General features: G+C 38.5%; 1 protein-coding gene across 2 annotated transcripts; it reads left to right on the top strand.

Moving 5' to 3' along the window:
• The first annotated feature begins 361 nt into the window (after positions 1 to 361).
• On the top strand, positions 362 to 25541 carry LOC117029857 (membrane-spanning 4-domains subfamily A member 4A). 2 transcript variants are annotated; one of them, XM_033119108.1, is made up of 8 exons: positions 362 to 550; positions 3502 to 3582; positions 13140 to 13296; positions 14373 to 14510; positions 15431 to 15487; positions 16736 to 16894; positions 22702 to 22803; positions 24683 to 25541. In XM_033119108.1, exons 3-8 carry the CDS (start codon positions 13156 to 13158, stop codon positions 24800 to 24802), a joined length of 717 nt encoding a protein of 238 aa, XP_032974999.1. In that variant the 5' UTR covers positions 362 to 550; positions 3502 to 3582; positions 13140 to 13155; the 3' UTR covers positions 24803 to 25541. The 2 variants fall into 2 exon arrangements, with proteins under 2 accessions (XP_032974999.1, XP_032974998.1); XM_033119107.1 differs by lacking the exon at positions 3502 to 3582 and having other exon boundaries at positions 24683 to 25536.
• Positions 25542 to 25769: the final 228 nt, after the last annotated feature.

The raw sequence follows: 25769 nt of genomic DNA on the forward strand, positions 1-25769 counted from the left end.
AATGAGTTTTAAATGCCATTCAATTTGTTTGCGTAGATAAAAACCTTTGAGCGGAGTCAGACCTGTAGCAAATCCTCAATCGCTGGTGCCCACTGATATACACAGTGGTAACCGCTGGTATTTTCCTATCAACACTGTGTGCGATGTCAGAGGGGTAGTGGATGGGGGAGGAGGTTGTCACTGTGTGAGGGATATAAATGATAAATGTCTAACTATTACATTGTTTTGTGCACCTGAAACTAATAAAAAAATGTTAAAAAAAAAAAAAGACTGTATGTGGCAGTCACTGCTTGTTCACTGCATTTCACAATAGACATCCACACCCACATCAGGGACACAAAATTAGTGCTTCCGACATAAAAAAAGGAACTAGTTGTACGTCTCACAAATACTCAGAGAGCCTTTGTGATTTAGAAAAACTGCTAGAAGAATGCAGATTTAAACTGAGTGAGGTGTGGAGTGGGGGCAAGTGGTTGTGTCTGGACTGAAGGCGCTTGCCCAGAGTCTCTGGCACTCTGACACACAGGAGACATTGCAGGCTTGAAGAAAGGTAGGTCCAGGGTCATGACTTTCTAGGCTTTGGGCTGATGGTTTTGGTTTTCTCGTCCACTGGTTTTAGGATCCCCGGGAGTGGAATGAGAACAGATGAGGTCACCCTCCCCGCCCCCGACCCCCATGGCACAAGCTGGTATTCTGGGCTGGGATGGGTTAAGTGCACCTTTATTTTATTTTATTTTTTGTTTTTCTTTTTTTAAAATTAAAGTTTATTGGGGTGACAATTGTTAGTAAAGTTACATAGATTTCAGGTGTACAATTCTGTAATACTTTATCTATATCTCACATTGTGTGTTCACCTCCCAGAGTCAGTTCTCTTTCCATCACCACATATTAGATCACCTTTACCCTCTTCTAGCGCCCCCCCCTTGAGTGCACCTTTAAATGTTGGTTTGGGGGCACGATCTTTGCTGCAGAGGATGGGAGTGTGGACAGGTTCCTAAAGACTCATGTTGGATGCTGGATAAGGCTGTGTAGTTACTCTTGTTCTTGAAATCCGCAGGCTGTGAGAAAACTGAGAGCAATATTTCACAGTTTGACTAATTATTGCATGGACACTATTTTCTTTTTTATTAGTTTCAGGTGTACAAAACAATGTAATAGTTAGACATTTACACCCCTCACAAAGTGGTACCCTTCTCCCCCAATCGGTTGCCTCTCTGACATCATATGTATCTATTACAATTCCATTGACTCTATCCCCTATGCTGTACTCCATATCCCATGACTATATATATATATTAAATTATAGTTGACGTACAGTATTATGCAGCTTCAGCTTCAGGTGTACAGCGCAGTGATCGGGCATCTACACTGTCCCTGAAGTGGTCTCCCTAATAAGACAAGTGCCCATCTGACACCCTACAAAGTCTTTACAACATTATTGATTATATTTCCCAAACTGCCTTTCGTATCCCCATTGCAATATCACGGTTACCAATTTGTGCTTCTAATCCCATCACCTTCTCCCTCATTCCCACCCCCCTCCCATCCAGCAACCCTCGGTTTTTTCTCTGTGTCTCTGAGACTGTTTCTGATTAGTTTGCTCATTTATTCTGTTCTTCAGATTCCACATATAAGTGAAATCATACGGTATTTATCTTTCTCCATCTGACTTATTTCACTTAGCATAATGTTCTCTAGGTCCATCCATATCATTGAAAATGGTAAGATTTCATTCTTCTTTATGGCCGAGTAATTGTATAAATGTACCACAGTTTCTTAATCCAGTCGTCTACTGATGGGCATTTCGGTTGTTTCCATGTCTTGGCTATTGTGAATAGTGTTGCAATCAACATAGGGGTGCATATTTTTCTTTAATTAGAGTTTTGGATTTCTCTGGATAGATACCTAAGAGTAGAATTTCTGGGTCATAAGTTATCGCATGTACTCTTGATGCCCCTTCTTTCATGGTCTTTATTCTCTGTCTCTGACATGTTATTTTTACAATTCAACATTTAAGGAAAGATCTGCCACATGTAGAATTTGGTGGAGATGTTGTAGGGCAGAGGCAGCACCCCCAGTCTCATGCAGGCCCCGAGATAGACTGTGGCCTGACCTAGTTCTCCAGCTCTCTTTGACACCATTCATGTGACACCCAAGAAATAAACTGACGCTGCTCTTGAGGAAGTCTACTGATGAGAGAGACGCTGTAGCTTCTTAACATTCCTGAGGTCAGAAAGAAACTTGAAGACAACTGTGCCCAATGCATTCTTTCCTCAGATGAGGTAAATGAAACCCAGAAAAGGGGGATAACTTACCCAGAGTCACAATAGTTAGTATAAGAGCTAGGAGTAGAACCCAGGTTCCTCGAATCCTGTCCAGGTCACCATTTCTACGTTACCATCATCATCCTCCAACAAACCATGCAGGTTCAGGCCTCCTTTTGGACCACTATTTCATTTTAAAAGTTTGATAAAAAAAAAAAAAAGAGAAGGCATCCCTTCAGGCCATTCTCCTCATGCTCCCTCCTCATGTTCCCTCCTTGGCAATTGTGACCCACGAGGTGGATAGTGATGTAAAAATAAGGACACAAAAGATTGGTGGTGTTGCTGATCCACAAGGACTCTGGAACCTGTAGAGGGAGAGGGGGCAGTTTTCTAGGTTCTTCCACATCGACAGCAGGAATGGCAACAACAAAGACAGTGTAGTTGCTGATAGCCCAATGTGTGTCACACGCGAACTCTTCCTCATATCTATCCAATATTTTCTATTGTTTTGGTTTCCTGGATCTTTGAATATAGAAAAGTTGAGCACTAGAGAGTAAACACAAATTTTTGTCCTGGGGGAATATACCTCTCCTAGGTAATTAACAACACATGGATTTCTGAGGTATGAAGGTAGGAGGCAGTTATATGACTTTATAGCCAGAGTTCTTTAGAAAGACAGAGCATCAGCCCTTAGTGACCAGAACCTGACACATGTGACCAGAGAACTATGGAAAGACCATAAGAGTCATTTGAAAGTGTTATTTTAATACAGTGTCTGCTCTGGGGAAGCTCACTGTCTTACTAAATATAGAGAAAGAACCACCAGGGATGTCTGGTAAGATAGGACCTGTATTTCCTAAATCCTCAGTCTGAAGGTATGTCTGAGAGATCAATGTAAAGGTTTCTTTGCATTAAAGAGAAGTAAACCAAAGTACTCATGCAGTTGGACTAAGAAGAATCATCGGTAGTTACTTTTGCAACACTTCTTGTCTCTATGATGAAGGAGAGAAATACGTGAGATTTCTTAAACCCTTCCTTACCATCACAGGTTGAGTAACCATGTGTGGTGGATGGGGGAGGAGGAGAGTTGTGTCTGAGAGGAAACAGAGATCGTGCAATACTGTCAGTGTGGGACAAAATCAAATCCTAAGGAGGTTGAGTGTTGTTACAGGGTGGCTGTGGGAGGGGCAGCACTTTCTTGGTACTAAATTCAACATGTGCAAATGCCCCTGCATAGGAATGAAATGGCTGCTTTGGAAATGTTGAAATAAGTCAAATGTATTTGTGGCTTCAAAAAGAAAAAACGTAGAGATTCAAGGTAAGTTCTGGAAAATAGATGTGGGCTGACGTAGCAGAGTTCCTCCTATCAATGACATGCATGATTCTAACTTGATCGTAAGCGTTCTGGAATTCCAAGGAAGGATTTTAAAGAGGAAGTTGACAGAACTGTTTGCATTTTAATATGATCACTCTGGCTACAAAGTAGGGAATGAACAGGACATACAGGGTCACAAGTGGACACAGAACATTAAGAAGCTATGACAATAGTCCAAATAAAAATAGCATGATAACTGGGAGGTAGGAAAAGTATCCAGAGTTGAAAAGTCGTTGTGTAGGATCAGAAGAACATGATTGATTGGACATAGAAGGAAGATACGAGAAGGCATCAATAACCAACTACCAGGATTTTTGTAACATGGGCAACTGAGCTAATTGTTAGGCCTTCCACTAAGAAAAACACTCAGAGTTCCACAGCCATCTGATGGTTCTTGTTACCTTTAGCTTCTGCCACTCTATCTCAGGGACTAACTAAATTGTAGGCTCTCAAATAACCTCCTCTCCGTACTTTCCATTGCATCCCATTAATGTTTTGAAAAAGAAATGTTGAGGAACACTGGGTATCTTCTGTTTAGGTCTTCTAATACTTGAAGTGAGAATTCTCCCTTTCCCTCTAATACAAGTTGCTTGCTAAGGAAGATCAAATTAAGGGCTTTATTATAACTTTAAATTAAGCTCAGAGGGGCAGGTCTCCCAGGAATTAGAGTGTGAGTTAGATCGAAGGCCAAAAAGAAAGCTACCTATTTTATTCTATCTCTTTGCTCTAAGTTGAGATCTTTGGTTCTGCTCAGGGGGTACTCAAATATACAGTAAAGCCTGAATACACACACTCAGCAACATTAAGATGGAGCCTACCTCACAAGCCCAGTTATCATCAGAACAGACTGAAAGATAAAGAGGAGAGCCTCCTGGCCTGCCTCTTTGTAGTCTTACATGTAGCTTATTCCATGCAAATAGAAAATAGTGGACAACCCTGACTTTTCTGATCAACCTTTGAGACAAACTGCAAAAGAGAGGAAGACACACCCACTGACCACATGGCGCAATGAATAACCCCTTCTAAGGAATCATATTAGCCCCTCTTTCCTGTCTGTCCAACTCCCTCAAGACAGGAACAAGTTGGAGCATGAGATGCCAGGGATAAGGACTCTCTCTAGCATGTCTTTGAATGGCAGGGAGTATTAGAAAAAGTTTGTGTTTTATATTAAAGCCAAAAAATGGGTAACAGTGGTAACAACAATAATAATATGTACTTGGTATCGAAATGCCCTGGTTTAAATGTATTACCTCATCATTAAATTTCCACAAGAGGTAGCATTATAAAGGTAGAGAAACACATAATTAAATAACATGAGTAAAGGGTGCACAGCTGGAATTTGAATCCAGGTATCATAATTCCCGAGGCCCTCTGCTTAAGAGGATCCATTATACTCATCTGGTGAATGGAAGAAAGATTTCGTTTGCACGTTTATCTATTCATCAGTTGATGGACATTGGTTTGTTTCCATCTTTGGCTATTATGGGAAATGCTGCTAAGAAAATGTACAAGTTTTGGTGTAGACATATTTTTCAATTCTCTTGAGAGTGGAATTATTGGGTCATATGGTAAGTCTATCTTTAGCATATTTGAGGACTGTAAAACTGTTTCCCAAAGTGACTGCAACAGTTTACTATCTTAACACCAGTGTCTGAGGGTTCATTTCTCCATATCCACACCACCATTTGTCACTGTCTGCCTGTATTTTTTCCTTCCTAGTAGGTATGAAGTGGTTTCTCATTGTGGTTTTGTAATGCAGGGTCTCAGCTCCCACTCCCGCACCAGAACACAGGATATGGTGAGGCCAAAAAGGAACACCAATGGAGCCATAGATAGGGGGTTCATACCACTATATTCTCAATGGTGGCTGGTCGTGACACAAAAGCAAACAGCCTCCAGTACCCCAATGAGGAGTCTTCCTGCACCCCAGTCTCTCTGGAGGCTGGGCAAGACACAGGAAGTAGGATCCACGTGATCGGCAACATAATCTACTTGCTAACTGCACTCCACCACCCGCTTCTCTGCCAACCAACCAACAAAAACCCCCTTGCCAGCATAGCCAGGGCAGTTATATTATGGCTAATGGCTAACTGGTAACAGCTGATGGCCATCTAATAACCGAGCCAGCACCTTTCCATGTGAGGGCGAGAGCCTAGAAACTGCTCTCTGGGATTCTGTCCCCACAGGTTTTGATTTACATTTCTTTTTTTTTTTAATTAAAATTACTGGAGTGACAATTGTTAGTAAAGTTACATAGGTTTCAAGTGTACAATTCTGTATTACATCATCTATATATCACATTGTGCGTTGATGAGGGTAAAAGGGATCCACTATGTGGTGATGGAAGGAGAACTGACTCTGAGTGGTGAACATACAACATGATTTACATCTCTTTAATGAAAAAATGTTGAGCATTTTTTTCATGTGCCATTTGCATATTTTCTTTGGAGAAATGCTTATTCAAATTCTTTGCCCCTTCTTAAATTTGGTTATTTTTCTTTTTATAAGAGATCTTTATTATATTCTGGATACAAGTCTCATCTCAGATATATAGCATCTGCAAATATCTTCTCCCATTTTGTGTGATGTCTTTTCACTTTCTTCATGGTGTCCTTTGAAGTAGGAAAGTTTCTGATTTTGATGAAATCTGATTTATCTCTTTCTCTGTAGTTGTTTGAGCTTTCGTTTTTACAGCCAAGAAACCATTGCCTAACTCAAGATTATGAAGACTAACTCCTATGTTGTCTTCTAATAGTTTTATATTTTTAGCTCTTATATTTAGATCTTTGATCCATTTTAAGTTTTTTGTTTGTTTGTTTGGTATGAAGAAGGGTCTAACTTCATTCTTTGCCTGTGCATATGTAGTTTTTTCAATACCATTTACTGAAAGACTATTCTTTTCCCATTAGTAGTGTTGGCATCTTTGTCAAAAACCAACTAATCATGAATGTAAAGGTTTATTTCTGGACTCTCATTTTTCCATATGTCTGTTCTTATGCCAGTACCAAACTGTCCTGAAAATGAAGCTGTGGAATAAGTTTTGAAATTGGGAAATGTGTGTGCTCCGAATTGTTTTTGTTTTTTCTAAGATTGTTTTGAACATTCTGGATTCCTTATATTTCCACATAACTTTTAGAACAAGCTTGTGAATTTCTGGGAGATGGTAGTTGGAATTTTGATAGGGATTGTGTTGGGTCTATAGATCAACGTGGTGAATACTGCCATCTTAACAATATTAAATCTTCCAATCCCTGAACATGGGTTGTCTTTCCACTTATTTAGTTTTTCTTTAATTTATTTCAACAATGTTTTTACAAGTCTTGCAGTTTTGTTAAATCTAATCACAAGAACTCTATTCTTCTTGATACTGTTATAATGGAATTATTTTCTTAATTTCATATGCAGATTATTTCTAGTGTATAGAAATACAATTGATTTTTATCATATATTATTTGTATTCTGCAAACTTGTTGAACTTGCATATTAGTTCTAATAGTGTTTTGGCGGGAGAGGCGATTCCTTAGAATTTTTTATATACAACATCATGTCATCTGTGAATTAAGATAGTTTACTTTGTGTTTTCCAACCTAGATGTCTTTTATCTCCTTTTGTTTCCCACGTGCTCTGGCTAGAACCTACAATGCAAAGTAGAATGGAAATGATTAGAGTGAACATCCTGTCTTGTCCTGACCTGAAGGGGAAAGATTCGGTGTTTTACCATTAATTATGATGTTAACTGTGGGTTTTTCACGGCTGCTTTTGATGAGTTTGAGGACGTTTCCTTCTATTCCTAGTTTGTTGAGTGTTTTAATTATGAAAAGTTGTTGGATTTTGTCAAATTCTTTTTCTGCATTTATTGAGGTGTTCATGTGATTTTCATCTTTTGTTATATTAATGTGCTATATTAAAATGTTTGATTTTTGAATCGTGAAAAACCTTGTATTCTTGAGACTAACCTGATTTGGTGTATAATCCTTTTTATACATTGCTGGATTCTATTTGCTGGTATTTTGTTGAGTATATTTGTGTCTCTATTCATAAGGTATATTTATCTGTAGTTTTCTTTTTTATGATGTCTCTTCCTGATTTTGGTATCAAGGTAATGCTAGCCTTATACAATGAATTGGCCAATTTTACAGAAATACTAGAAGGATTATGTGAGAGTACTGTGGACAATTGTAGTCTAAAAAACTTGGGTAACCTAAATGAAAAGGACAAATTTCTAGAAACACACGAACTATCTAGACTGAATCACAAAGAAATGGAAAATCTGAAGAGACAGATAACTAGTATAGATTAAATGAATAATTAAAAACCTCCCAACCAAGGAAAGCCAAGGACCAGATAGCTCACAGTGAAATCTACTAAGCATTGACAGAAGAATTAACACCGATCTTTATCAAACTCTTCCAAAAAATTAAAGTAGAGGGAATACCTCCTATGTTATTCTCTAAGGTCAGCATTATCCTGATACCATAGCTGGATAAAAACATTACAAGAAAAGAAAACTACAGACCACTGTTTCCTATGATAATCGATGCAAATATCCTCAACAAAACTCTAACAAACCAAATTCAACAGCATATTAAAAGGATTCTATACCATGACCAAGTGACACTTATACCTAGACTGCAAGAATAGCCCAACACATTCAAATGGATCAATGTAAAACACCACATTAACAGAATGACATAAACAATAGCTCATGATCGTATCAGTTGATGCCAGAAAAGTGTTTGCCCGAATTCAACATCTTTTCATGATAAAAACATGCAGAAAACTAGGAATAGAAGGAATAGATTAATATAATAGAGACCACATATTAAAAAAAACACACGTAGTCAATATCACACCCAAAAAAGATAGATAAGTGGACTTCGTCAAAATTAAAAACTTTTGTGCATAAAAAGATACTACCTACAGAGCAAAAAGGCAATGGAGAAAATATTTGCAAATCATATATCTGATAAGGGATTGATACCCACACTATATAAAGAACTAAAAACAAAAGCAAAAAAATCTGATTTAAAAATGGCAAAAGTATTTCAACTAAACATTTCTCCAAAGAAGACATATGCAAATGGCTAATAATCACATGAAAAGATGCTCAACATCACTAGTCATTCGGGAACTGCAAATCAAACCCCCAGTGAGATACTACTTCGTACCTATTAGGATGGTTATCATCAGCAACAAAAAAACGTGCAATAAGAAGTTTGGCGAGGATGTGGACAAATTAGAACACTTGTGCACTGCTGGTGAGAATGGAAAATGTGCAGCCACTGTGAAAAACAGTATAGTGACTTCTCAAAAAATTAATCTTAGAATTACCATATGGGAATATGATCCAGCAATTCCATTTCTGGATATAAACCCTAAAAAAGGGAAAGTAAGAACTTGACCAGATATTGTGTAGCCACATACACAGCAATGTTATTCACATTAGCCAAAATGTGGATGCAACCTAAGTGTTCACTGACAAATGACTGCATAAACAAAATGTAGTCTATACATACAATAGAATATTATTCAGCCTTAAAAAGAAAAGAAATTTTGACACATGACTACAACATGAGTGAAATTTGAAGACATTTTGTTAAGTGAAATAAGCCAGTCACAAAAGAACAAATACTGTATGATTCCACTTATATTAGGTTCCTAGAGTAGTTAGATTGAGATAGAAAGTAGAATGGTGGTTGCCAGGATCTAGGGAGAAGTGGAAATGGGAAGCTAGGGTTCACTGGGTACAGAGTTTCAGCTGAGGAAGTTGAAAAAGTGTTGAAGATGGATGGTGGTAATTGTTGCACAATTGTACTTAGAGCTATAAAACTATACACTTAAAAATGGTTAAAATGTCAAATTGTTGTAGATATTTTACCACACACACAAAAATGATGATGAAACTCAATATGCTTATGTTTGAGATTCAGCCATTTGAATAAATGCTCCTCAGATTGTTGCAAGATCTTGGTTAATGTCTAGAGTTCTGAAAATGTTGACTTTGACAAATTTTCCAGTGTTTTCATTGCATTTAAAGAGAAGTGGGTTCTCGGATGTACTCATTCAGCAATTCTGGAGGTGCTTTTTCATTTACCATGTTTCTACTGTCTGTTTACCTCATTTGTTTTTCTGTTTATTTTGTCTCCTTTCTTGCCTTTTCAGTTGATAGATTACATTTATTTTTTATCATTCATTTGTTTTCTCATAACATTTTTCTCTCTTCACTGAAAAATTCCATAACGCACTTCTTATCTTAATTGGTAACCCTTGATTTTTTTTTCATTCTTATTTGAAATTTAGAGTTACTATCTTCACCCATATCCCAAATAGCACAAGGATGAGAAGACCAATTCTCATCAGCCCAATCCCAAACGTTCCTTTTTTTGTCGTTCAGTGTTTTATATTTTGTCCTTATGTTTAACCTAATAAATTAGATGTTGTTATTTTTATTTTGTACAAACAATATGTGTACATGCATGTTTGCCATCTATTTACTCACCAGTCCTTCTAGTATTATGAAACAACCTGCTGGATTTCATATTCCTTAGTTTTAAAGCACATGATTTAGAAGTTCTATTTAATGAATGTCTGTACTGGTAAACTCTGTCAGGTGTTTAGTTATCTGAAAATGTTTTTGTTTTACCCTTGATCTGGAACCATAGTTTTAGACATAACAAATTCTAGGTCTTATAGTTATTTTCTCTCAGGCCTTTGAAAAATACGTTTCTGTGATTATCTGGTTTACATTTGTATCAGTCTAATTGCCATTACATTGTACATGATTTGACTTTTTTTTTTTTTTACTCCTTTTAAGGTCATCTTTGGTCTTCGCTATCTTGTAAATTCACTATAATGTGTTTGCATATAGATTTTTAAAATATACTGTTTGGTGTATGGTTTGTGACCTGTGTCTGTGGGTTTGCGTATTTCATTAGTTAAGGAAAATATACAGTTATTACCATTCCAAATGTTAATTTTTCCTTATTCTCCGTTGTTGTCCTCTCTCTTTCTAGTACTCTAATTATACATATTCTTGAACTTTTAATCCTTTACTTCTAATTTTTTAACCTCTCTTCTATTATGACTACTTTGTTTCCCTATATATCTTCTGGGTGATTTCTTTAGATTTATCTTCCAGTTAACTAATTCTCTTTTCAATTGTTCCTTGCTATTTAACACATTGGCCAAGTTTTTTAAAATGTCAATGTTACCTTTTATCACATTTGAAATTTGTCATGTCACTTTTTGCACTTTATCTGTGCTCATTTTTGTAATTTCATTTTTATTTGAATATTTCACTCATATTTATTATACACTCTGCATTTGATTATTCTAAAATCTGAAGCACTTGGTGTTTCTCATAACTAAATCTTGTTTTTTGTGAATTTCAAGGTCTTTGATTGTGATGATATATTCAGATGATTCTAATCTATGGGATTTCTTGACGACTCAAGAATGCTTGCTTTTTTCTTTGTGGACCCCAATGTTAGACTTACTCAGAGACAGGTCACTTTCTACAAAAGTGGCTTTTTGTTGTGATTTCTCTCTCTCTCTCTCTCTCTCTCTCTCTCTCTCTCTCTCTCTCTCTCTCTCTCTCTCTCTCTCTCTCTCCCTCTCTTTTTTTATAAGAGGACAAAACTCAGAGTGCCCCATATGGGGATCAAATCGGCAACTCTGGTTTTATTAGCACCATGCTCTAACTAATTGAGCTAACCAGACATCCCAAGTGATTTCTCTTTTATTTCTCAGAATTATACTTGTCCAAGGAAGCTACAGCTATCAACTGGTGCATTCATTCTCATGACTATAAACAGTAATATATGTTTTATACCTCATCAAGCCTCTTATCTTTGATAACTGTACCCTGAAATCTGTGGCTATGGTGTCCTATTTCTTTGATACTTCCTCTACATTTCCCCCAAATTCATCTTCATGCATTCTTTGTTGCTTTGACAATCATTTCACCTGAGTTATGGGAATTTTCGTTGTTTTCCAGTTTCAAAATGGAATTCCAATTTTCTTTCTTCATATTGCTTTTGGAAATTTTCTAGAACAGAAGAAAAAACATTAACTTTTCATTGCAGCCACTTATTTACTTCCTGATCTTAATTATTTTAATCCACCTCACATTATGTATTCCATATGAATTATTGATTATATTTTCTGCCTTCATATTTAAAAAATGTTTACTTTCCTTACTTTATAATTTGCTATTTTGCGCTTTTTGTTTTCCTGCTTTCCAGAACTTTGAATGTATGTTACTAAAATTAAAATAATGTTTTAAATGATTGAACTTTTATTTTCATTTGTACTTTTTTCCCTCTATCTCTGAAATTTACTCATTTGTTTTTCTGATTTCCATCAGTTTTATTGCTAGATAACTGATAATATGGGTTAATAATCCTTTCCAGAGAAATCTAAATTCTTTTTCAGCACATAGAAAATTTGTGTGACTAAAACATTCTTTTACCTTGTGCTACTAATAAAAGGGCACACATCTCCAAACTTGAAGCTTTTATGGAGCCTTAGTGAAGCATAAATGGTATCAGATTGTGGTAGTAGGCTCTTAACAAGTTTCACTTCCCTCAAAATTTATGTATGTGAGCCATGCGACATCTGAATATGGATTCAAATGAATAGATAAACATTCATGTGGCTTAAACCTATCTCCACATGACCTGATTGGGGTTACTATTATATATCCAAGAGATAAAATGGCCATAGGAGTATTATGTATGTGCTTTGAGTCTCAGAAATATAATGTCATCTATTCTTGTGATGCACTGGCAAGTCAAGGTTTAAAGCATTTTAATGGGACAAGAGACTTCAATTATTAATGCCAGGGATATGGCTCAGAAACATAAATTCCATCCCCCAAATCCAGAGTTTATAGGGTAAAATCCAAGATTATATAAATTGTATTTAGTGAAGATGAATTTGAGGGAGGTTTCTAGCTCTGATAATGTAATTGTGCTCTGATTAGAAAAGGAGGACTACAAAATACTTTATATTAAATTGGAATGCAGATGATTCTGTTTATTACCATTATAAAAGTTATCCTTCAAAGGGGAAATGGATGTAATGAAGGGAATATGCCATAATAAGGATAGAGATAAAATCTGAGTGCAGACTTGATGTATGAACTTGAAACCATTTTCCTAATTGGAGGGGCCCAGTATATTCACCTCAATTCTATCCATATTTCCCTCTCTTCAATACTTTCTAGCGTCTTGATGTCATGTGTCTCTCCCTCTTTCCATCTCTCTATCTCTCTGTCTCTGTCTCCCCTGCGCCTCTCTCTCTCTCTCTCTCTCTCTCTCTCTCTCTCTCTCTCTCTCTGTGTGTGTGTGTGTGTGTGTGTGTGTTACATGGTTGGTCTATGCAATACTTATATTTTGTGAAGATGTTCTAGTAGCTCTTATAATAGAGGAAGTGAATGTTGATCAGAGTTTATTCTGTCATTTCCAGGATCTCACCCTAAATTACATTTCTTATTGTAGCACATTTCCTGCTGCCATGACAACTATGCAAGATTCACAGACCACAAAAGAGGCTGGCCCTGGTGTGTACCAGCTGGGGCAGCCTGCTGCTATACAGTCATATATGTGGAAAGGGATGATAGAGAAGTTCTTGAAGGGAGAACCCAAAGTCCTTGGGGTAAGTCAGTTGCAGATCCGGAAGACCAATCATGTTGTAAACTCACAACTGATCAGACCTAACGTCAAATACTCTGTCCCATTAGCCTCAGAATACATTAGCCAGCTTTAAGGACATCAGTATTTGATGTGTAGGCTCTATCACTTGAAAAAGGATACAATATTCTATCACATCATGCTTGTAATTTAGTTGTATTAAAAATATAGTGACTTCAGAGCTATTTCTAGGGTGTGAGTCATCCATGATAACTATATTTAACTCCAGCATGAAAGAGCAGCAAAAGACAAGGCCATATGTATACTAGATGGTGACCCCTCCTGAAAACTGTTGGCCCCATATTCCTACCGTCTCTCTCTGGGGAATTTTCTTAGCTTCCTCCTCCAAGGATGAAACTTTTCTACCTCAGTACATTTCTGTTTAGAGTCTCAGGCGGGTGTGCCTAAAAGCAACGGACTGTTTAAAGGAAGACAGTTTAGTGCAGGTAGAACAACTGAATATAGAGGTTTTTCTCTAGCCCAATCTTTAAACCAACGGGACAAAGTCATAACAATTTCGTTCCTTTTTAATTCCACAAGGTAATTGTACTCTAATTCCTCTGACTTTAGACCCCTGTACTCATTTAGGTCCTCAGACCCCAGACCCCAAGAAAATGTCATATTGTCATTCTCTTTTTCTTCCCCTGGACATATTCTTCTTTATTCAGATTACTTATCCTTGCTAGAATAATTGCTTCCTAATTTCTGGATCACTGCTGTCTGAGTATGTGCAAAGGTGAATAAGAGTTGGGGTAGAAGTAGCATCATAGGTATCAGTAAAGCGCCTCCAGGTAGGTCCTGCTATACTGTTTGACCTTGAAATTACTGGGGCAATTGAGATAGATATCCTGAGAGATCATTTTAGTAAGTTAACATATCCACAGTTCTCTATATGAAAGAAAAGTGACAAGAGAAATCAAGAAGGCTTCCTGGCTATTTCCAAAGATGGAGAATGAGGGTAACTTAGTGGTTGGAAAGGGAGCAGCTTAGGCATCATTTTTGGGGTAGATGATCAGCTTTTCCTTTCTTCATCATTTCTAGGTTGTGCAGGTCCTGATCGCCCTAATGAACTTCAGCTTGGGATTAATAACGATATGTGTATCAGTGCCATATGTTCATCATCCACTTACAGATACCTTTTTAATGTATTCGGGGTACACAGTTTGGGGGTCAGTGATGGTGAGTAGTACCTTCTGATATACTTGAAGACAACACAATGTAGTTGTTAATACCCTGAGCTTTGGAAGCATATTCTAACCTTATCCTGTAGTTCTCTAACTTTGAGAAAGATATCTAACCTTCTTTTGACTCAATTTTCTCATATTTAAGTGGGAATAATATCAAACTGATAGGAAGCTAGACAGATTCAATATTTAATGGGTATCAGTTAGGATATATTACAGCACCACATAGCAAAAGATCCAAACCAGAATGGATTAGCCGTCGAAAGCATTGATTATTTCACAAGAAGCAGCCCAGTGGCTAGTCATTTCCAGGGTTGGTTAATTCAGGAGTACAAGGATCATCCTTCTGAAATCAAATTTGGGAAGCAAACCCAGAGACTCAAACAGTCAAAAAAACAGGGAGTCTGGTTGACTTGACTCCAGCCATGTTAGCTAAATGGAAAATAATTACCCAATTGATAGAGTCAAATGAAATAATATATTCGAATCATCATCTGATATGGAATTCAAATTTTCCCTTTGCTACTATTTTATTTACAACTTATAATAGTTGTTTTAAATGAAAATAATCTTTAGTTTCTTTTCTTTTGTAACATCTTATTAAATTTTGGTACCACATTAGAGTTACTTTATATTAGGAAATTTTATGCTTTATATTTCAGTGCCCCTGAACAGTTTAAATACTATAGCAGTTCGACATTTTTTAAAAGGCTTGATAAATTCTCCTGTGAATTCATCTGGTAAAATTTCCCTGCTGTTTTTGGGAAAAGAGGACAGTTATAATTTTTTGTGTTCTTCCTCCAATATAGCTGGTCTGTTTAATGTATCTATCACAGTTAAGGATAAGTTTTAATAAGTTATGACTTCAAATATTTGTTTAAAGTTTTTGACCTGCATTTTCCCTCGTGTTACTAGTTTATTATTTCAGGGTCCTTGTCAATTGCAGCAGGAACTAGAACTACAAAAGGCCTGGTGAGTAGTATTCTCTCTCTCTCTCTCTTTCTCTCTCTCTCTCTCACTTTCTTTCTCTCTCCCCCTTGCTCTTTTTTGTTGTTGCTCCAAAAGAAAAAGGATTAACCAAGTACATATTTTGCCAGAGTAGAAAACAGATTTTGTTTGTTTTTTAAAAATCAAGAGAGACTGTAAGTTTTACTTGGTTGGGTTGGTCTTCCAAAATTATAATTTTAAAAACTGGCTAATAATGGAATTACTCACATAAGAATGAATAGTTTGGGATGGTAGCTGCTGAGAGAATCTTAATGAAGATACAGAATTTCTGAGCAGAACTGTCAAATGGGGTCAGTCAAACAAACCCGGTGGCTTGAAATCCAACTCATGACAATGGCAGCAAGGGTTGGTGTGGCATAATATTTATGACTTATTGATTAAAATATCTATTCCAACTGTATACAGAAAGGATTTTGATTCAGTTTGCAATGAAAGACATTCACACTAAGCTAATAAGAAGCAGCTAATTTGAAACATAACTTTCATGCCAGTATACCTTTTACAAAGTCAATAAAATGCAAAAGCTGAGGTTTCAACAGATGTTTTTCCTGGCTAAAGACCATATTTGAGTTTTCTTTGCTCAAAGGATAAATAGCCAATTGGAGCATGATCAATATGGCTTTTCCAAATCTCTGACCTCAAATCTGTCTCCATGGCATCTCTTCCAGAGATAACCATTCAGATCAAGCTCGTGCAACAGCCATACGAAACCTCTCATACTTTCTTGAGGTCCTTTAGTTCTTATAACAAGCCTCCATAACTTCTTTGTGAGAAGAGACCGTAGGAAAAGGAGTACCCAGCAAAGGGAGAGAATATGCAAAAGGCATGGAGGCATGAGAGGCAAGCAGCATTTCGAAAGTCCTGAGACGTCTGGCATAGCATGGTAGGAGATGGACACAGACGGAACTGCCCAGCCCAAGTGTAAAGGGTATTGAAAGTCCTGCTAGGGAGGTTGGAGTTGATCACATGCGCCTATGGGAGTCATAGGAAGGATTTGAGCTTTGGAAACAATAGGACCATATTCATGTTTTGCAGGAGCTTAGATTTGAAACTACTGTAGGGAAAGTCACAAGTTAGGCGACTATTGCAATAATCAAAATAGAGACGATGGACTGGGATGGGTAGGGCAAGAAGTGGTGGATGTAAAGTGATTAATGGAGACATATTTGAGGATATTGTTGGATTGTTTAATTGATTTTAATTCTTTTCTAGGTCCGAGGTAGCCTAGGATTGAACATCACCAGCTCTGTCTTTGCTGTAGCAGGGATCATACTCACTTCCATTGGCTTGAGTATTTATTCATTGGATTACTATTACTGTAGCTATCGTGACACCTCGAGTAATTGTTCCACGATCAAGTCTGTTTTTATGGTGAGTGCATCTGCTTTTCATGGGATACTGTGGAGCAAGTCACAGGAGCCCTAGCTCTGGCAAAGTAACAACCAGTATTCTCTAACTGATGAATCACCTTGGGAAGGTAGAAGTAATTGAGAAGTAGGGCAACCTTTTATTTAGGAGCCACACCTACATCTCATGTTTGTCTTTGTTCCTCCTCTACATGTAATGAGGGAAAGTGGGAAGAAAGCTCATAGTTATAGAACACCCACCCTCTAATAATTAGTGGGCTAAACATTTTGCATAATTTTTCCTGTTTAATTTCAGAATGCTGATAAGTAGGTACTGCTATCCATTCTAAAAATGGAGTCCAGATGCCAATCACTAGATGTCCCCAGGACTTCCTAATGGAGCCTGATGGAGTTACCTGGTTCTCTAATAATAAAGTAAATCGTCTTGAACATTAACATTACCCAACAAGTGATGAATAATCCACAATTCCTCCCAATATCTCTGGATGTCCTTGCAAGATTAAGCACTTTTGGCCTCAACATCCAGTTCCTGGCAAATTCTCAATTTCTATTCTATATTTTATTACACGCATCACTTACCCTCATTTAGATGTTCTCCAGTTGCTTTATTCTCCAAATTACCACTTATATAAGATTTTGTAGGTAAGAAAATTTTTCCTCCTTCTTCTTCAAGAAGTCCCTTTAACATTTCTTGTAATGCTGGTTTGGTGGTGATGAACTCCTTTAGCATTTTCTTGTCTGGGAAGCTGTTTATCTCTCCCTGGATTCTAAATGATAGTTTTGGTGGGTAATCTTGGTTGTAGGCCCTATCTTTTCATCACTTTGAATATTTTCTGCCAATTCCTTCTGGCCTGATGTTTCTGTTGAGAAATCAGCTGACAGTCTTATGGGAGCTCCCTTGTAGGTAACTAACTGCTTTTCTCTTGCTGCTTTTAAGAGTCTCTCTTTGTCTTTAACCTTTGGCATTTTAATTATGGTGTGTCTTGGTGTGAGCCTCTTTGGGTTCATCTTGTTTGGGACTCTCTGCACTTCTGGGACTTATATGTCTATTTCCTTTGCCAAGTTAGGGAAGTTTTTCCATCATTATTTCTTCAAATAGGTTTTCAATTTCTTGCACTCTCTCTTCTCCTTCTGGTACCCCAATAATGCAAATGTTGGTATGCTTGATGTTGTCTCAGAGGCCCCTTAAACTATCCTCATTTTTTTGGATTATTTTTTCTTTTTGCTCTTCTGATTGGATGTTTTCTGCTACTTTATCTTCTAAATCACTGGTTTGATCCTCGGCTTTTTCTAAACTACTGTTAATTCCCTCTAATATATTCTTTATTTCAATTATTGTATTCTTCATTTCTGACTGAGTCTTTCTTATGTTTTTCTAATCTCCATTTTTATGTTTCCTATCCCTTTGTTGAAGTTCTCCCTGAGATCATTGAGCATCCTTATAACCAGTGTTTTAAATTCTGCATCTGGTAGACTGTTTGTCTCCATTTTGTTTAGTTCTTTTTCTGGAGTTTGTTTTGTTCTTTCATTTGGAAGATGTTTCTTCATCTCCTCATTTTGGCTGCCTCCCTGTGCTTGTTTCTATATGTTAGGTAGGAGTGCTGTGTCTCCCAGTCTTAGTAGAGTGGCCTTAAGTAGTAGGTGTCCTGTGGGACCCAGTGATGCAATCTCCCTGGTCACCAGAGCCAGGTGCTAAGATATATCTCATGTGGGTTGTGTGTGCCTTCCTATTGTAGTTGAACCTTGATTACTTTTGGCACATCGATGGGAGGGATTTGCCCTCAGGCTGACTGGTTATGAGGACTGGCTCTGACTACAATGGAAGAGCTGTTGTGCAGTGGCTGACCTTATGGAGCAGGATTTACATTAGCAGGTCTCTGGTACATGTCCAGTCTGCCTTTTGGGTGTGTCATCCTTGCAGGTGGCCGGGTGATGCTCCAGCATAGTCAGAAGCCACTGGGCATGCCAGCCCCAGTGCCTCTTGGGAGGTGTCCCGCCACAGGCCAAGTTCAACCACAGCCTGTGCCCTGCTCAAAGCCACCTGAACCACAAAGCAATCTGCAGATGGCAGCCACCTGCACTGGATTTGGAGATTCCTTGATAGTCTAATCGATGAACTGAGGCTGGCTGCCACTAGCCACTAGTGCCAAGCTTGGGGCTGTTCAGCAAGAGGTACAGGACATGCTGAAGCCAGATGGTGCTTGGTTTGGGTTTTGTGAAACTTTGAGAGATTTTAGGAAAGTCTACAGCAAGAGGAAAAACAGGCCTTTTGTGTGGAAAAGCCACTGAAAATAGCTTGGGTGAGCCCTCAAGTTTTGTGGGACAGAGTGTCGGGGAATCACCAGAGCAAAGCAAACATTGTTAGCTTGGTTGATGGAGACTCAGATCTGATGGCCACCTGCATCTGCACACTTGGAGGGGGTAGAGCTCAAGAAAGGAACAATGGCTTCTACCAGCACTTCTGTCTGAGTGAAAGCTACCACTCCTGTCCTCACCCTGTAACCAAACGATTCAGTGACTCCCCTTATGTCCCTGGTGTCTTTCAAGCTGCTGCCCAGCATGGATCTCAGAGCAAGTGAGTCTGTCAGTGGATAAGTTTTTATGTGGGCACATTAAAAGGAATGCCTGGGACTCTAGCAGCCATCTGTCTCACTCAGCCTCAGTCTCTGTTGGTTTTCACAGCCAGAAGTTCTGGGGACTTCTCTTCCCAGCACTGGAACCCTGGGCTGGGGAGCCTGGTGTGGGGCTGGGACCCCTCACTCCTCAAGGAGGACCTTCACAGCTGAGATATCCATCCTGATTTTCAACTGCCACACATGGGTGTGGGACCAGCCTGTTTTGCAATTCTGCCCCTCCTACCAATCTCCATATGACTTTTTCTGCACATCCTTAATTATAGGACTTCTGTTCAGCTAGACTGCAGGTGATACTCAATAATAGTTGTTCTGTAGTTTAGTTGTAATTTTGATGTGGTTGTAAGAAGATGTAAGCACAGCATTTACCTACTCTTCCATCTTGACCAGATTGAGATTTCCAGCAGTTCTTATAGTAAGAAATTTTTTTCCTGCCAATCACTCAAAATTGGCAAAAGCAAGATGAGATTCAGTAACTTCCTGCCTTAATTCTTCTACTATTTGATATTGTTCTGTGTGGTTATCCTGAAGAAGAATCTTACTTTCAGTTTATGAAATTCTCTCCACTGATAGACTTTAATGGCACCACGACAAGGACAAATGTGGGATTTACCAGCTTCATGGGGCTGGCTTCATGAGCATGGGACTTGTGCAGTCACACAGGGCTTTTTAGTTAGAAGAGCCCTGGACTTGGTTTATTATTCTGCTGTTGCTATCTTGAGGTACTTAATCGTTTTTAAATCAGAGGCCCTATAAATAATGTAGACAGCCCTGCCTTCATCTTCATCACCTTCTCCCCAGAGCCTGCCCAAATTCCTATTGTGTGAACATTTTTTCTGCCTTCCTTATAGCAGAGGATGTCCATAAGGGCTCCCTGGGATCTGAAGCATCCCGTCTGTTCTTACCTGGGCACTTGCACAGTCAGTCCGTGGGTCTGTGAGCCCATACTTTATGTTCAGTCCTAGGGTTGGCCCCTATATTCAGGAAGCTCCAATCCTTTTAGGAGGAAAAGATGGAAATAGTGGAAAGCAGTTAGAGCTGGACAAAGACCCAAGGAATTGTTTTTTGAATATAATCATTAAAAGAGTTTTTAAAAAAGTAAGTCCTTTGTAGGAAAGATAGAGCACATACTACCTGAAATCATTAGGCAAAGTTATATGAAATTGCCAATGATCCACTCTACTTAATCTAGAAAGACAGTTTCATATGGTTCAAACTAATATTGTGTGTGTGTGTGTGTGTGTGTGTGTGTTGGTATCTGTTTTTTGTCAATAAAGTTGTTTTGTTTTTTTTAACACAGTCATGCCCATTTTTGTATATATTGTCTGTGGCTGCTTTTGTGTTACAACAGCAGAGTTGAGTATTTGTAAGAAAGACCTTATGTCCTGCAAAACCTAAAACATGTTACCTGGCCCCTATAGAAAGTTTGTCAACTCTGTTCTGCCTTGTTAGATGTAAGATTCTTGAGCTTAGGGGAATTGTTTTGTTTGCTGCTCCATCGTCTGTGCTTATAACAATTCCTGAAACATAGTGGCTACTGAATATGTTGGAGAGACAAATGAATAGACAAACCATGAATGCAAATATTCTCAAGGTCCACTTGAGTCTGTGTCACTCATTTCTGAGCTCTTAACCTATTGGCTTTTCCACAGCAGAGGCACTGTCACTGTCCATCGAGAGAAAAAGAGAATATTTAGATCAAAGAATCCTAGGCATCTAATTCAATTTTTTAGGCATGAGAGTACTATCCAATGTTTCTCAAATCTGACCATGTTTTGGCTAAAAGTTAGACCTAAAGCCGATTCTGGGGAGATGGATTCAAACTAACTTTGTATCTATTGTTTCATTAGCTTCTTATTACTGCTGTAACAGGTTGCTACAAATTTAGTAGCAACCTAGACACATTTAGACTTAAAACAATATAATCTATTATCTTACAGTTCTGGATGTTAAAAGTTTGGAATGGTTCTCACTGGATTAAAATCTAAGTGTTGGCAGAGCTGTATTTCCTTTTGGAGGTTATAAAGGAGAATTAATTTTCTTGTCTTTACTGGCTTCTAAAGGAGGCCTACTTTCTTTGGTTTGTCATCCATCTTCTTTATTCAAAGAAAGGAGTACAACATCGTCAAATATTTCTTGGACTTTGACTCTTCTGCTTCCTGCTTTCATGTATAAAAATGCTGTAATTATGTGGAGCCCACCAATAATCCAGGATAATCCCTCTATCTCAAGGTCAGCTAATAAGCAAACTTCATCTGCAAAGTTACTTCTTCTTTGCCACGTAACTTGACTTATTCGCAGGCTCTGGAGATTAGGATGTGGACCTCTTTGGTCTATTATTTTTCTGCCTATAATTATTACTCTGCCTACAATGACTAAGACATAAGATCCTATTATTGTGTCAACTACATGAAATCTCTAGTGTTTGAAAGAACTAAGTTGATAATGACCCTATGATTCCTCTCCCCTTTCAAAGCATTTTCACATTCTTTATCTAAAATAGGACTGTAAAGAAGAGGGTGGGGAAAATGATTATTTTATAAGTGAAAGGATAAGTATCATTCAGCCGGCCATGGATTGGACAAGGGTATGGCTGAAATTAGGAGCCAGTTTTCCTGACCTCTAGGCAATGCTCATTCTGTTTTGGCACTGTAATCAGTGGTCAATGTTCTTGTTTTTTTTTTTTTAAAGATTTTTATTGCGGAAGGGGAACAGGACTTTATTGGGGAACAGTGTACTTCCAGGACTTTTTTCCGAGTCAAGTTGTTGTCCTTTCAATCTTAGTTGTGGAGGGCGCAGCTCATCTCCAGGTCCAATTGCTGTTGCTAGTTGCAGGGGGCATAGCCCACCATCCCTTGCGGGAGCTGAACCGGTATCCTTGTGGTTGAGAGGACGCACTCCAACCAACTGAGCCATCCGGGAGGCAGCTCAGCTCAAGGTGCTGTGTTCAATCTTAGTTGCAGGGGGCAGAGCCCACCATCCCTTGCGGGACTCCAGGAATTGAACTGGCAACCTTGTGGTTGAGAGCCCATTGGCCCATATGGGAATCGAACCAGCAGTCTTTGGACTTAGTAGCATGGAGCTCCAACCGCTTGAGCCACCGGGCCAGCCCAGTGGTCAATGTTTTGAACTTATCATCTCTATTCCTTACATTTCCTTAATATGAATTTGTTCCTAGGGTATGGATATTATCGTGCTCATTTTAAGTATGCTGGAGTTCTGCATTGCTGTGTCCCTGTCTTCCTTTGGATGCAAAGTTCTGTGCTGTAATCCTGGTGGGGTGAGTATCGGGCTTCCTTTGAAGATGTCTATGTTAGTTTTCTGTTGCTGTGTAATAAATTACACAAACTTAGAGGCCTAAAACAGCACATATTTATTATCTCCTAATTTCCATGGATCAAGAGTTTGGGGACAGCTTAGCTGGTTCCTCTACTCAGGGTCTTATTCCAAGAGTTGGCTGGGTCTACGGTGTCAGCTGAGGCCTCTGGCCCTCTTGCATGCTCATGTGGCAGAATTCATTTCCTCTTAGCTGTGGAACTCATGACAACTGACATCTACTTTGAGGCCAGAAGGAGAGTGAAAATCTCTGGTGCTGTGAAGCTCTTTAATGGGTTCACATGATTAGGTCAAGTTCATCCAGAATAATATCTTTTTTTGATAAACTCAAAGTCAACTGTTTAGTAACCTACTCACAGGAGTGATATTCCATCCTATACATAGATCCCACTCATACTCAAGGGGAAAGAATCATGTAGGGGCCTGGGTCACCAGGTGTCATCTTAAAATTCTGCCTATCACAGCAGATAAAGAAAAGCTATTTTTCTCCATCCTTACTCCCTCAAAGGTCCCCCCGCACTTAATCCAAATCAGAGAACACTTCACAATGGACAGAACCCCAGAGAATGCCATATTTTACTTCATTATCCATTAGCAACCTTCCCTGGGCTACTGAAGAAAGCCAGGATTTCAAACTTCTCTCTCAGTGTGTGCACACCTGTCCACTCTCTTACCCTGAGAACTGCAGCAGAGCCTCCAGGCTGCTAAGCAGAAAGAATATCACATAGATGGGATTGGGAAATGGGGAGAGAGAAAAGACCAAGAGGAACTAGGAAGAAAAAGACAGAGCTATCTTCAAAAATTAAGGGTTCCAGGGTGAGAAAATGGATACTAAAACCCCAAGACATGCTCATTAGTCAAGCCAAATCATAAAATAATGATAGTTTGATGAGATTATTTTTATGGTGCTCTTCTCCAACATTTTGTGCCTCTTTACTTTCTTTGGGGGCTCCCATGCTACATCACATTCCCCCACTCCCACAGTCCTCCACAGAAGACAAGTTGATCAAACCATGGTAACTCTATTAGAGGACTTTTGCATTATAAGACCCTAGAAGCTAGAGTTTCTCAGCAATTCGCAATCATTTTATAATTAACTGAAGCATTTTATTTTCATTAAGTGAAGCATTTGGACAAGGAAGCAAACTCCTTAGTACCATTCGTATCCTAGCATCAAGACCTTTGTTCCCTTCTGCTCCTAAAGTAGTTTCAGAGCTGGGAAATGTTGCTCCCATTACTCCCATTAGTTACTAAGCTGGAGAGTGTAAATCCCAGAGAGCAATGGCTTTCGGGCATTTAGTGTCTAAGTCTTTACCTCTTCCTGGCTTTCCCATCCAGCCCCCACCCTCCACTACCACCACGAACACTCCGTATCACACTGGATTTTTAGAAGAAGGGCCAGCATTTTCCTTCATTTTCTGATGATCCCTGCCAGTCTGGGTCAGTGTGGTTTTTGCAATGCTTTAGTCATGGCAAGCAAATCAGTGATTTGGGTATGCTGTTGCCATCAGCATGAACAAACTGGCTTGGAAGATGAGCTTTTTTTTTTCTATAACACCGTGGGCACCATCTTTCACATGTAAAATCAATCCACTTGCAAGACCACAACAATAGTTCTCACCATCTCATGCCAAGAGTGATCACTGCATGTTTTTCCTAGATCTAGCCTGATCTAAAGAACGCCTGAGAATGCCAGCAAATTGATCTTGAGACTGAATTCAGAGAAGAAAGGAGCAACTCTGATAGTGATGACATTGTGTAGACAGGAAAGAGAAAACTTGAGGTTATTTGGTTGACTAACCTATGACATTCTGATTTCACAGGTTGTGTTTATTCTGCCATCAAATCCCGCCATGGCAGAAGCAGCATCTCCTGCACCATTTTCAAAAGATTTGATGCCACCAACATATCAAGAGAAAAATGTTCCTGAAAATCTACCCTGAGAGTAATGCAAGAACTCCACTTGAGAAAGCACCAGAATCCAGTTCTTATATATATATACATTTCAGAATCATGTTCTCATTTTCCCCAACAACTCATTCTACTGGCTCTTTATCAACTGTAGCAGAAATTAAATAAATAAATTTATTGAGTCAGTAAGACTTGAAAGTTTTTCATCCATCTTCAGGACTTTATATAAGAACATTAAGGTAGAAAATAAGGTTTTCCAGAATAAAGGCAAAAAGACGTTGCTGAAATGAGGCCTCCGGGCAGACTGTGTAATGCTGCTTCCCGAGCCAATATTCCTCCCACTTGTTTGACTCTTTTCCTAAGTTTCTGAGAGCGGGTGTTTTTACCTTCAGAAAGTTGAGATATATGTCTTTTCCCTTGCTTTCCTTTCCCTGCTTTCCTTCTCCCATAGAAATTATCTTTGAATAGCACAGTCAGTCCTTCTATGTACATAAATCATCATCTGAGAGTAAGTACACATAAAGTAAAAGTATCATGGATTAGATTCAACTTATGTTTTCTATTTATCTCTCTTCACTTTCTTCTTCCCCTTCATCCCTTCCCTCCTCTTTTCCCCTTCATCCTCTTCCTCCTTTTCCTCGTCTTCCTTCTTCTCCTTCTCTCTCACTCACTCCTTTTCCTACAAGGCAGGATTACATCCTAATCAAATGTGTATCCAGTGCCATACATGTGATTGTGCAATACATGGTATTTACTAAATGTTAATTAAATACATTTGATTTATTACAGAGCAAAAATAAATTAAATTAGAAAAACTAAGTTTATGTACTGCCTACTTCTCATGCAGATGCAATGTGGTAGAAAGAGACTAAGTGTTGATATCAGGAAATATAGTATGGTGGTAAGGCATTTGGGCTTTTTAATCAGACAACCCTGGGATTTCATCTCAAAAATTCCATCTCTCTCTCAATTGCTGCCTGTGTGGCAATTAATGTGCCA

This window comes from Rhinolophus ferrumequinum, chromosome 11 (assembly GCF_004115265.2).
Source record: "Rhinolophus ferrumequinum isolate MPI-CBG mRhiFer1 chromosome 11, mRhiFer1_v1.p, whole genome shotgun sequence".
Classification (NCBI taxonomy): Eukaryota; Metazoa; Chordata; class Mammalia; order Chiroptera; family Rhinolophidae; genus Rhinolophus; species Rhinolophus ferrumequinum.